General features: G+C 41.7%; 1 protein-coding gene across 4 annotated transcripts in view; it reads left to right on the top strand.

Annotated features, from left to right (window-relative positions):
* The first annotated feature begins 1,565 nt into the window (after nucleotides 1–1,565).
* SPATA18 (spermatogenesis associated 18) overlaps nucleotides 1,566–12,788 on the top strand; it is a 53,561-nt gene continuing 42,338 nt past the window's right edge. For 3 of the 4 annotated variants that reach the window (XR_002724679.2, XM_023183144.2, XM_023183143.2), the window contains exons 1-4: nucleotides 1,566–2,038; nucleotides 10,480–10,585; nucleotides 10,716–10,831; nucleotides 12,132–12,244. Coding sequence is in view for 3 of the 4 variants with exons in the window: in XM_023183144.2 (XP_023038912.1) it covers nucleotides 1,952–2,038; nucleotides 10,480–10,585; nucleotides 10,716–10,831; nucleotides 12,132–12,244 (422 nt within the window). In the remaining variant the exon portion in view is untranslated. The remainder of the gene's footprint in view (nucleotides 2,039–10,479; nucleotides 10,586–10,715; nucleotides 10,832–12,131; nucleotides 12,245–12,788) is intronic. The other variant, XM_023183145.2, reaches the window with a different exon arrangement.

The raw sequence follows: 12,788 nt of genomic DNA, 5'->3' as shown, positions 1-12,788 counted from the left end.
ATACAATTTAGTGTTCTGCCTTTTTCGTTATAGTGAAAATTTCTAGATAGTATATATTCTACAATAACAAGATTTTTATTGTGCAACATTTCATTGAATGATGTGCTCAACCATTGCCCTATTGTTGGAGGTTTATATTGTTTACAACTAGTTTTCTTTATTAAATATAAACTAATACTAATCTACATTCCTAATAATAGCGAACATACGTTGGTATTAGTTTATATTTAATAAACAGCAATTACTACAGCAATTGCTACAGCATAGGCCCAGCATTGTACTAAATACTTTACATGAATTATCTTACTAAGTTTCATAATAATCCTATGAAAGAATTATTTTCCTTTTACAGATGATGAAACCAAGGATTACCGGCAAATTAAGGTGCTCACAGCAAAGAAAAGTACTTTACGGCTAATTTATCTGACATAAATGTTCCAATATGATTTTTTTATGAATAAGTAAATGGGACTGTTCAAAGATTCCAAATGCCTATTGAAATATGTGATTATTAGGTCCAAATTGAGAAATTTGAGGCTTTTCTCAATTCATTATATACATATATGTGTATATGTATGTTATATACATATATGAAGTTGTTTAATGAATATTTAGTTGTTTTGTTGAGGGGGTATTTTTAACATTAGAAATTATTATTCTACTCTGATCAAATAACATGTTATACCCTTATAGTCCTTATTTTATGGTCTACAGAAAATAGTAGGAACACAGGCTTCAAAACTGAGCCTTTCATTTTCATTAGCAGATAGTAAAGCCACTGTAATCAAGAGAAATACAAAACAAGAGGTGGTGAAAATTCTTGATTTTACAATACTTGAATATATGCAGTGTTCACCGATTTTCAAGTACCTACAGAGATGAAACTAAGTTAAACTAGCTAGCTAACCAGCTGAGGCTCTGCTCCCCACCGCTGTTTTAAAGAATGGATAGGAATGGTTTACAATCAGCAAATTTTTTGATGGTGTATAAAAGAGCTTGCTTCGAAAGCGCTTAAAGATGGTCGAAATGGTTTCCTAAGTGGTTGAACCCATTTCTGTAGCAGAATACACACTTTTGAAATAGTGCCAAACTAGGTCAAGAAAGTCCCAATTAGAGAATTCGGCATTAAATGAAGCTTTAGAGTGCTCAATGACTCTTAAAAAAAAAAAAAATACACTGTAAATAATAAATATACACTGGCAAATCTTATCCAAACCTGAGGGATTAACTTTAATTTGTGAACATCCTGGACCTAAACTCTATTGACTTGGGTACCCACCCAGTGGGTCAAGGAACAAAGCAAAAGCTAGAAGTAGGAAGTACTGAAATTTTAGTTACAAGTTTCATACAGGTAAACCCAAGGCACTACAAATGAATAATTAAAGGAATGAAAGGAGAAAGAATAAAGGGGCCAAAGAGTTGATCTCCTGAGACAGCCTTGCCCCAAATTACAATGACGACTTAACTGCTGCTTTTCTGGACACGGGTGGGCACTCAGAACCCCCGAATGGGGAGGAATGCTCTAGGCGCCCTGCTGCCCTCCACCCGCCGCGACGGCGCGTCTCAGTCCACCCCTGGGGCGCGCGGCTGTCACCCAGGGCGGGGCGGCGCGGGCGTTGCCACGACGCAGGCCGCGCGCGTCCCTGGCAGCCAACGCGTCCACGTCAAGGTTTGTTTAATAATCGCCAGGGTATTTATGGCCGGGCTCAGGCGGCTGCTGGCGCGGGGCGGCGGATGAGGGGCGGTGGCTGCGGCCCAGGGCACCTCCCCCCCGGCTTCCCGAACCCGGCCCTGTCCGACCCGAGGGGGAGGATGGAAACACCTGCCGCGCTCTGAAACCCCCACAAGAGAACACCCTTCCCGCCATATCAGCCCACGGTCCTGCGGAGGCCACCGCCTTGTCCCTCCACGTCTCCATCACGCAGCGTGGGGCCGTGCGGTATAGTGAGCGATGGCGGAAAACCTGAAAAGACTGGTCTCAAACGAAGCTTTACGAACGTTGCAGGAAAAGCTAGACTCCTGGCTGAAGGAGTACAACGTGAGTCTGGGTGAAAAACCCCCGGGGCTCGCCCTCCCGTAGGTTCCAGCACAGCCCTCGTCGGGGATTTCTTAGAGCTGGAGTTGGTGGCCACTTTGCAAAGCCTCCGCGGTTGTGATTCCTAACCAGGACCTCAGCCTTCGACCGGGATCGCTGGGGAAGGAAGGACATGTGTGTACGTGCCCTTGTCTCCCAGCTTCGCGAGGCGGCGCGCGGGTGGCGTGGCCTGCGGAGCGCAGCACTAGGCTGCGGAGAGATTGGAGAGGGCTTCCAATCAGTGGTAACTAAGGACGCCGGCGACCTAGCAACAGGGAAGCCCTGTGGTCTGCGACTGGTCTGGTCATGCAGGCCACTCTTTCCAATCCCCCTCGCCAGCGCAATCCACACCTCCTCCTTCCCCAACCCCGAATTATTTTTTACTACAACCCTCTCCTGCCCAGGGTTTGTATCAGAATGGATTTGTATAAACACACACCCAGGAGTTATTTACCCAGAAATAAGCGAAACGGACAGTTGTTAACGTTGCGGGTTTCACTTGCGTGCTGGTGGGCCTGGCAATTGAACTGGAACTGGGCCACAGTTCCAACACCAGGGCGGATTCAGGCCTTTTTCCAGGCATTTGTGAGAAGCCAGTATTCTGTCATCAAACCCATGAGCACTTTTCAAGTCTCATTAATCCCTACCTACCCGCACCCTGGCTCCCCATAATTCCCCCCTTCCCCCAAACAGAACTCTTGAGTGTTGAATTTGCTTTACATTCGGTTGGTCCGTCTTAATATAAATAGGGATTTCCCCTCTTACATAGTAAATGGAGCGGTCGACAAAAAGAACTGTGGACCAGAAATTAGCCCCCTCCCCCCCTTATTTCTGCATTTGGCTCTGCATAGAACTAGCTGAATGACGGGTCAAATTGTTTTACTTCTCTGGGTCTTAGTACCTCGTCTGTGAAATAGCGGAGATTGGTCTAGATGATATGTAAATTTCCTGTTCAGATTTTAATTTTTTGAGCCTAGATTAGCTTGTTTCTGAGACCCTGCCTGTTATGAGGTCCTTAGGCTTCCCCATTCACCCTTTAACCAGTGCTCCTGAAGTGGAGGGGAGCTCAAAGAGCAGCTACAGCTTTCTCCTTAGCCTTCCTTTCTAGTGTTTCCTGTTCAATCTCTTTGCTCCCTTTTAAAGAACCAGCACGGACCATTCCTTCTCCATTAAGAATTCTGGAAAGTTAAAATGACCTCTTTATCATAAAAGACTTGGGTTCCCCCTAACTAATTTTAAAAGTACCTACTACCTAGTCTCGGGAGGTTGAGAATAAGAAATCCTAACGTGTACAGTATTTACCCCCTTTTTTTTTGCCCAGCGGCCTAACTGAACTCTGAATTTTAAAAAACATGTTGTTTGTCACAATGTTTATTACAAATAGCACTAGTATTTGTCTGGAACTAATAAACAATTACTTTAGAAACTCCCTGTAAGTAATGAGAAGTGCCTTAGTTTATTACATTTTCCTGTCTTGATAACATCCCATTCTCTGCTGTCATTAAAACCATTTCCATCCAGCTGTTCCCTTCATCTCTCTACAGTAGAGACTGTACTCACAACTACCAGTGTTTTTTATACCTTGTGGCCACTCCCCAGGTTCCATCATTTCTCTTGAGTTTGCAGGCATCTTTATCACATTGGAATGTTGACACCTGTATTCTTCCCCCTCCACTCCTGCTTCATCTCTTACAAGTATACTGATGAATCTTATTTCTATAGGATGTGTTCCTATCTGAGCTCTCACTTCTCCAGCTGCCCATTGGACATCTTTCAATAGTGAATGCTTTTGAAATGCTCAAAATGCTCAAAGTCAAATCTGTTCAAAACGGAATTTACCCTTTCCCATGCCCCAACTACAGGCCTCCTTTCTAAGTAGTCTTCATCATTATGTACTCCACTCCCTTTTCACCATCATAGTCTGTTGGTTCTAACTTCAAAGTTCATACAGAATCTAAACACTTTTCAGCAACCCCACTGCTACCACCCTTCTCCATCCTTGATCATCTCTCACCTGGATTATTACAAAAGTAACAACCCAAAGAGACTCTTCTAAATGTCAAGTCAGATCAAGTTACTCTTTTTGCAAGACACTCCAAATTTCCTATTTCAGTCAGAAGAAGCCAAAGCTCCTACAATGACCTTCAAAGTCCTACACAATTGTGCCCCTTTAAGCTCTTTAACCTTATCTGTTACTTTCTCCCTTGCTCAGCCCACTCCAGCAGTACCAGCCTTCTTGCTCGTCCTAGAGCAGTGCTGTCCAATAGAACTTTCTATGATGATGGACAGGTTCTATATCTGCATTGTCCAATATGGTAACTATTGGGCACTTGAAATGTGGCAAGTGCACACTGAAGAACATAATTTTTAATTTGACTTAAGTCCAGTTTAAATTCAGATAGCCACATGTAGCTCATGGCTACTGTCTCAGACAGCACAGTTCTAGAGATGCCAGACATGCTTCTGCTTCAGAGCATTTTGCACTCATTGTTTTCTCTGCCTGGAAAACTTTTCCCCTGTTGATATTTGAGTGAGATAGGAACATCCTCATTTTCTTAGGAGAGCTTTATTTCTTAGAAATGGTAACAACCTGCAGGCTGGGAAGTAGACAGGAATTAATGCTGAATGGGTTGGCCACATGTATACATATTCAACAGGTTATAGGAGGAGCTATGAATATTCATGAAGGGGGATGCTCACATGCATAGTAAGCAAACACTCATGTTACGTTCATCCTATCATTTTGGGGTAGAGGCTTAACATTTAAATGTATTACAATTAGGCCCTATACATCAAAGGTGGAGGCAGGGACATGAAGGAACTTAGTGTGCAGCCTCTGTGGACCGACCAGAACCAGCCTATTGTCCATGGTCTCTTATCAGCAGAAAGTTACTGAAATCAGTAACTTATCCAGTCGAAGTTGCAGTTATGGACTGTGGAACAGGGGAGGGGATCAGTTAGTCAGAGTCTGGTAGTCAGTGAGTTGCAATTGTTTTAACATTGTTTATCTCAAGGCCAGTGCTTGCTTAGCTGCTAGATAAAAAGAAAAAACCTTTTGACAGTTAGAACATAGTTGATTCTTTATGTGTAGGGGTATGTGACTTAATCCTTGCCTGGCATGGCCTTAGGTCTTTATCTTATTGCCGCAAAGAGTCTGTTATATTAGTCTTAAGATCTCTATTTTAACAGTAGCTTCATGCAGCCCAGAAAATGTTGCCTCTAACAGAACTAGCAGTATTTTTACAGCAATCATGGTAACAAAAGGAGGCTCTTAGCCCATATCTGTGTCACAGGGGTTAGTAGCTTTAAAAGAACATGTCTTTGTGTTAATAATGTTGGTGGTTATATTCCTGAATATTTTATTCTTTTCTGTTAACTCTTGCTTTCCTATCTGCACAAAGCCATTGGAATGTGTTTGAAGTTTACTTATTTCAGTTTTACACTTATAACATGGAAAGTTCTTATTCATTTCCCTGCCTTCATTCATGCCCACTTCCAATCCAACTTTGATACAGCTGTTTGAGGCATCATTTTTATGGCTCTCATTGCCAATATTAGTGATTCTCAACACAGGCAAGGCATTGTCCCCAGAACATTGTTTTTAAAACTTACCTATAGGACTCAATGCATTTTACTTCACAATATAGCACACATAAACTCTTGTACATATAAACTCAAGTTCCACTAATGATTCTTACCTTTACTCATTATGGTGTGTTTTTCTGTTTTCTTTTTAGTATTATTTGCTGTTTGAGACTCACTAAATTGATTTTGTTACCCACTAATGCTGTGGTTATCAGTCTTCATTGCACATAGGAATTATCCAGAAAGCTTTTATATTTCCAAAGACCAGGTCCCACACGAAAGCAATTAAATCCATTTCTAGGAGTGGGAGCCCACAAAGCTCCTCAAGCAAAGGCTTTCCTGAAACTTCATGGCCCTTACCAGCTTCTCTTTTGAGTTTTACCTCTGAAATCTGGACCAATTTTCTTATAGTAAGTAGCATGTATTTTTGCATTTATTTTCATGTTTATCTTAGACTATAAATTCCTCCAGGGCAGGAGACACTGTGTCCCTAGCATCCAGTGCATAGTGGCCTCTCCATAAAATTTCTTGAGAGTATAAATGCATGAATAAACCATGCCCTTCTGCTTCTTGAAACCATCTCCTTCTTTGGCCTCCTTATTCTTCTTCATCTTGCTTCCTCGGTGTCCTCTCATTTCTGACTGCTCTTGTTTTGTTTTTTATCCACTGGCTCTTCTTACTCAGAGCACTTCTGACACAGCAAAATTGCCCCTCGCTCTGCCCTCAGCCCTCTCCTCACTCTTTTCTCTCCCTGGTAATCTCATCTGTGCATGTGGCTTCTGCACCCTCCCACTTGCTGAAGCCTTCCAAAGCCACTCCTCCCAGTCCTGTCTCTCTTCTAAGCTCCAGACTTACTTTCCATCTGCTTTGGGGAAAGCATTGTTGTTGAGAGCTCAGCTGCAGTGCTGGAGGCTGCAGGAATGGGTCCGCACTATTGTCTCTTCAAATTACTTAATTTGTTTTTCCTTAGTGATGAATTTTAGATGATGATGGCATCCCATTTGTAGGATTGTTCTGAGGATTAAATGGAGCCACGTATATAAAGCTCTTAGCACAGGGTCTGGCTGGTATAGGGTAGGTAATTAGATCAGTAATTATTAGGTACTACTACTGGACATTCCATCTGAAGGTCCTGCAGGCCCCCTCACTTGTTCAAACCCAAACTCAGGATCATCCCTCTCATACCTCTTACTCATTTAGAAACTCCCTGACCTTCTTAGGTAATGCTGAAATCAGCAGGAACTTTACTGGCACAGGTGTAATTTGGGGCTGGGAAAGACCTTTGGGAGACCCTTGGTATGTCTACAGCCTCCAGCATCTCTCAGCTAGATGGTTATATCCATCTATCTCAGCTAGATGGTTATATCCATCTACCTCCCCACCAGACTCACTCTGTAACCCAAACTCTATCTGGTCTGCTTTTGCCAGAGAGATTTTTGTAACATGCAACGGAAATATGAGCATGTCATACCCACCTTCCTCTGTTGCATCCTTAAACATTTTGATGATGGAATGAAGCCCAAGACCCTTAATGTGGCCAGTCAAGTCTTTCAAACTTGGTCTCTGGACCCTGTACTCACTTTCCCCTGATATGCCTGGTACCTTCTGTTTCTCCTCTTCAATTACCCTTCCCTCTTACCCTTCACTCCTCACCAGAGGTTATTTTGCTATTCCTATAGCTTGTTATCCACACAGAGTATTTAACATAAACTCTAAGGTAATTATTTATCCCCTATGTGCCACTTGTTCTCCATCTCACTTCCCTGTCTAATTAGTTCACTGACTGCAGACAACTTTTTTTTTTAAATATAGCTTTGTTTCCTGAGCTTTGTTTCCAGGGCCTTACATATAATAGGAACTCAATGATTTATGAATGGATAAATCTGGAGAGTCTGTGCTTTGGAGACAGTATAATTAGTCCATATCTTTGCTCTGTTTGTCTTGTGTGAGCATGTGGGTATGTGTTTACTTGAATAATGTGACCCTATTGCAACTTGATTATCTTGTGCAATGCTTTGTGTTTAGAAGTTGCATCATGTTGTAACATGTCTTGGGAAGCGGAACTGTGTGACACAGGATATTCTCTCCTGTTATTTAAGTTGTGTTTAAAAACTCATTTGACCAGCATTCCTCTGGGTATCCAGTATGTACCAGGCTCTAGGCAAGGCATAGGAACAGATAGTAATGATACCACAGTAATACTTCTGATTATTGTGTACCTCTTTTACACTGGACTCTGCTCATGTGATCAACTACCTCCTAAACGGGAGGAAACAGAGCCTCATATTTAAATGTTTTTTCTAAGGGAAGGCAGCCGATAAGTTGAGAACCAGATTTGAACAAAGGTCTACCTTATTCCTAAGCCACTGGCTCCTTTCAATACTGCATGCCACCTCATAGGTGCCAATTGATAAACACCTTCTGTGTCTGAGATGCTAGACATGTATTGTTTTGATTTAATTCTAACGCTCCGCAAGGCATTATTATCCCCATTGCATGGGAGAAGAATGGGCTCAGAGAGGTTAAGTAACTTGTGCAGGGTCACACAGAACTGTAGCAAGCAGCAGAGCTGAGATACTCAGGTTTGCTTGACTCCCAAGCTCATTCTCCATCCACTTAACACATGGAATGATCTTGCCAGAGGGCAAAAGGCTTGTAAGTAGTTAAGTGAAGTTCAGTGTAATAAGTGCAGGTATAAAATGGCCACGGCAAGGAGTGCTGAATTAATGAGGAAGAAATGGAAATAGATGTTCAGGCTATGGGTTTTAAATGCTCTATCATGTCAACATTACGCTGTTAAATAATTCATTCATCAACTGCTGTTTGGACCCTTCAATTTGCTAGGATACTAGTGACAACAGATACAAACATGAGCAAAGCAAGATCGTTTTTAAAAAGAACTCATGGTCTTTTTGGGACTCATGGTCTTTTTGGGAGGAGAGATTAGATGGATGAGATGGAGAAAAAATGACTACAGGAGAAATCAATGCTACAACAGAATTAGTTACCAGGTACCATTTACCAAGAATGGAAAGTAAACCAGCTGCCCTCTCAGTTACAAGCCCAGGAATACTCAAGGGTCCCCTCCACAGAGAAGCCTTCCCTGGATGCCCTCCCCATTCACTCTTGGTCGCATCATCCAATCCTCCCTCTACTCCCAGCATGAAGCATGATCTAAAAGTCAATATAGATAGTTTAGTAGTTAAGAGCATGGGCTCTGGAAGCTGGGCTGCTGGGGTCCAATCTCAGCTCTGATAATTTACTAGCTGGGTAGCCATGAACCAGTTACTTAACCTCTCTGTGCCTCAGCTTTCTCATCTGAAATGGGAATGATAATAGTTCTTCTAACTCCTAGTGTACTAGTGCAAAAATTAGCTGAGTTTATGTAAAGCACTAATAGAGCCTGGCATATAGGAGAGATATGATAAACACAAAGTAAGTGAATCATCTCATTTACATGCATCCATCCAACGCATAATGAGTCTGAATACAGGGGCACTGTAGAACCCAGGGCTGGGAATACAGCAACCAACAGGACAGGTCTGTCCTCAAGGAGCTTCCTGCCTGTCTGAACCATTTCCTTGGTTGATGCAGATGTGCATTTGATTTGTAAACTTTTGCCTAGAGATTATCTCAACTTTTCTCTTACTCCTAGTTTCTATCCTCCTTATACCCTGCTTTCTGTTCTGGGATTTGTTGTGTCCAGGAGGCACCAAGGACCAATGCTTTATTGCGCCCTGAGGTGACACATAAATCGATGCATTTTTACAACCACGTGATGTTTGTTGCTTGTAGTTGTATTCCTTCTTCTACAGTTAGAGTCAGTTAGAGGTTTGGCTTCTGTTGAAATAGAAATGGTAGAATCTTTCAAAGAAATGAGGAAAGCAGAATAATAGCTAAAAGGTTCACTTATTTGCCTCCTCGTGTTCTGTTCTCATTGCTTAGAATGTTCCACAACCACTGGAACCACCTCCTTTTCCAAGTCTGGCTAATTTCATCTTGGACTAGGTTTCACTTCCTCTTGGAAGCCTTCCCAGACTTTCCAAGGCAATGGACTATTGGGTAGAGCTTGCACTCATCTGTGTAGTTAGACTTATTATTCTGCTGCAAGGTAACTGGTTATTCATCTGTCTGCCCCATGAGTCTGCAAGTGCCAAGTCCCTTATATCCTAAACCCAGCAATACCTTCTTGCTGTTAAGAAGTCATGTTCTCTATGCACATACAATATATATGAATTGAATTTATGTAGAGGACTGAAACCAATAAAGCAGGTAAATTAGGCAGTAATTTGTATTGTCTGACAACAGGTCCATTTAACTTTTAAATGTATTTTTGTAGCGTTTTACTGAGTAGGATTATTGCTATAAAAAACAACCTCCAAATTTCAGTGGCTTAACACACACAAACCAACTCTCTCAACTATGTGATAATTCAATGCAAGCCTTCAGTCAGCAACCTTGCAAATCTTGTGGCTCCACCATCCCTTATGCCCTCAGCATCCTCTCTTGGCTCTTCTGCATTCAGTTGGCAGAGGGGAAAAGAAAAATAAATCATTCAAGAGGTTCCCTTCTGGGCCAGGCCCTGGGCATATATCACTTCCCATCCAGTTAACTAGAATTCAGTTACATGGCCACACGAACTGCTAGGGAAACTGGGAAATGTGGTCTACGGGAGATAAGTTTCGGTGACCACACAGCAGTCCTGCTACCAGAGCGTACCAGAGCCAGGCAGCTCTTGGGTCAAGTGAGACCCTAGTCTGCCTGCAGTGGGTCCCAGAGTGAAGAAATTACCCTGGTTATCTACTGTTTTGCCCTTGCAGACAAACACGTGTGATCAAAATCTAAACCACTGCCTTGAACTCATTGAACAAGTTGCCAAGGTGCAGGGACAACTCTTCGGGATCCTCACAACAGCAGCCCAAGAAGGTGAGAATGGCCTGGTAATTTCCCATCCAGTTCTGCTTGCCTTTCTCTCCTTTCTTGGTGCTTTTTTGTGTTCTTTGACTGTTGATGCAGTTGTGTTTCTCTCCCTGACCTGATGTGTGTATTCTTTTAGGAGGACATAACGATGGTGTGGAAACAATCAAGTCACGCCTTTTGCCTTGGCTGGAGGCTTCCTTTACTGCTGCTTCCATGGGAAAACCTGTTGACAGCAAGGTCCCCTCTCTGCAGGTAGGGATGCTGAAGGATAACCCTCGACTTTCTGAACAGTGAGATAAAACAAATCAGAAACCTCCAAGAGAAGAAGAGGACTTAATTTTGGTAGACTGACAGAGTGTCACAATTTGTGAGGGTTATTGGTGGTTTTCATGGGGACAGTGTTAGTTTTTGAACAGGTGGAAATCAGACTAGAAAGAGAGCACATGCCTTACTTAAGGCATCCACATCATTACATCTGGGCAACCAAAACATTAGTTACTTTACTTTTAAACATTTATATGGATTTACCTATAACCCTTTCTAAAACAGAAGCATTTAGAAAACATTTAGTCTCTTCTGAGAAAACCAAACATCACATGTTCTCACTCATAAGTGGGAGTTGAACAATGAGAATACATGGACATGGGGAGGGGAACAACACAGCAGGGCCTGTCGGCGAATTGCAGGGGTGAGGGGAGAGAAAGCATTAGGACAAACATCTAATGCATGTGGGGCTTAAAACCTAGGTGACAGGTTGATAGGTGCAGCAAACCACCATGGCATACATATATCTATGTAAAAATCCTGGGCATTCTGCACGTGTGTCCCAGAACCTAAAGTAAAAAAATAAATAATAATAATAATAACAAAAAGAAAGCATTTAGTCTGTTCTGAGCAAGAACCTTATAAGACAGTGGCTGAAGGATCCCCGCTTGGAGATCACTGAAAGAAAACCAGTTCCTCTTTTATGGCCCTGGAGTAGGTATCTAAACATTTATGTCTCAATTTTCTTATTTGCTGAATGGAGACAATGGTTTTGCTGATCTAATAGGGTCATTTGTGAGAATTAAATGTGATAAGCACACTAAACAAGCTGCATAGGGTCTGACACGTGATAAGTACTTTATAGACTTCAGTTATCATTAAGTAATTTTTTTTCCCTGAGAATGTTTGGATGCTTCTCAGATTTTTATCCTCTGTGTGGGCATTATTCTAGGTATAAAGATGTAGAATGATGTTTCAAAGTCTTTTTGGAAATTGAGGTATAATTTATATTCAGTGAAATCCATAAATTGCTGTTTTAACAAATATGTATACCTGTGTAAATTCACATCTCTATTGGAATATCAGACATCTCCATCACTTCAGAGCATTTCTTGCACCTTCCCCAGGACAACCATCTTCTGATTTTTGTCACTCTAGATTAATTTTGCCTGCACTAGAACTTCATGTGTGCTCTTTTGAGATGGACTTTTTTTTTTTTAATTCATCAATGTCATTTTATGTATTCAGACTGATTTTTGTTTTTTGTTTTTTTGGTGTGCCTTTCCAGAACACGTTTGACAAGGAGAGACGTAAAGATTCCAGTCCTCGGGATCGGGACATGCAACAGTTAGATTCTAATTTGAACTCAACCCGGAGTCAACTCAACCAGGTTCAAGACGAGTAAGAGGAATGCAAGTTATCTTTTTCCAAAAAGTATTGTTTTCAATTTAATTAAGTTTTAAATTTGAAAGGAGAATAATGGCTCATGTAAAATGTGGGCATTTGTAAATAAGTAATATGATTGTGTGTGCGTCTGTGTGCATGTGTGTATGACAATGAGAGACAGAGAGAGAGAGAGAGAGAGACTTTAGAGTCAGTGTCTGTGGATTTGGGTACAGGATATATTATGATACCTGGTCCCCTGTTTCCTTCTTTGGAGTTCCTTCTTCATAAGCACATCATCAGCCCATATTGACAAACAGGTAAAGATTGTTAGACAAAAATCTACCTTTTGGGAGAAAAATTTTAAAAGAGATGCAAAAGGGAAAGAATAAAATAGAGTGAACAATCAGGCAAAGAGGAAAATTAAGAGAAAGACAGCAAAAGTCAAATGAAGCAGGCTGCATCTATCTGTCCATTATACTCATTTAGGGGTGTATGTGTGCCTCTCTGAATCCGCAAGGGTCAGAGTCTTTTAAGAAAAGAAGAATTCAAGATTTTGCAA

Source organism: Piliocolobus tephrosceles, chromosome 3 (assembly GCF_002776525.5).
Source record: "Piliocolobus tephrosceles isolate RC106 chromosome 3, ASM277652v3, whole genome shotgun sequence".
Taxonomy (NCBI): Eukaryota; Metazoa; Chordata; class Mammalia; order Primates; family Cercopithecidae; genus Piliocolobus; species Piliocolobus tephrosceles.
This window is presented reverse-complemented; position numbering and strand designations above follow the sequence as displayed.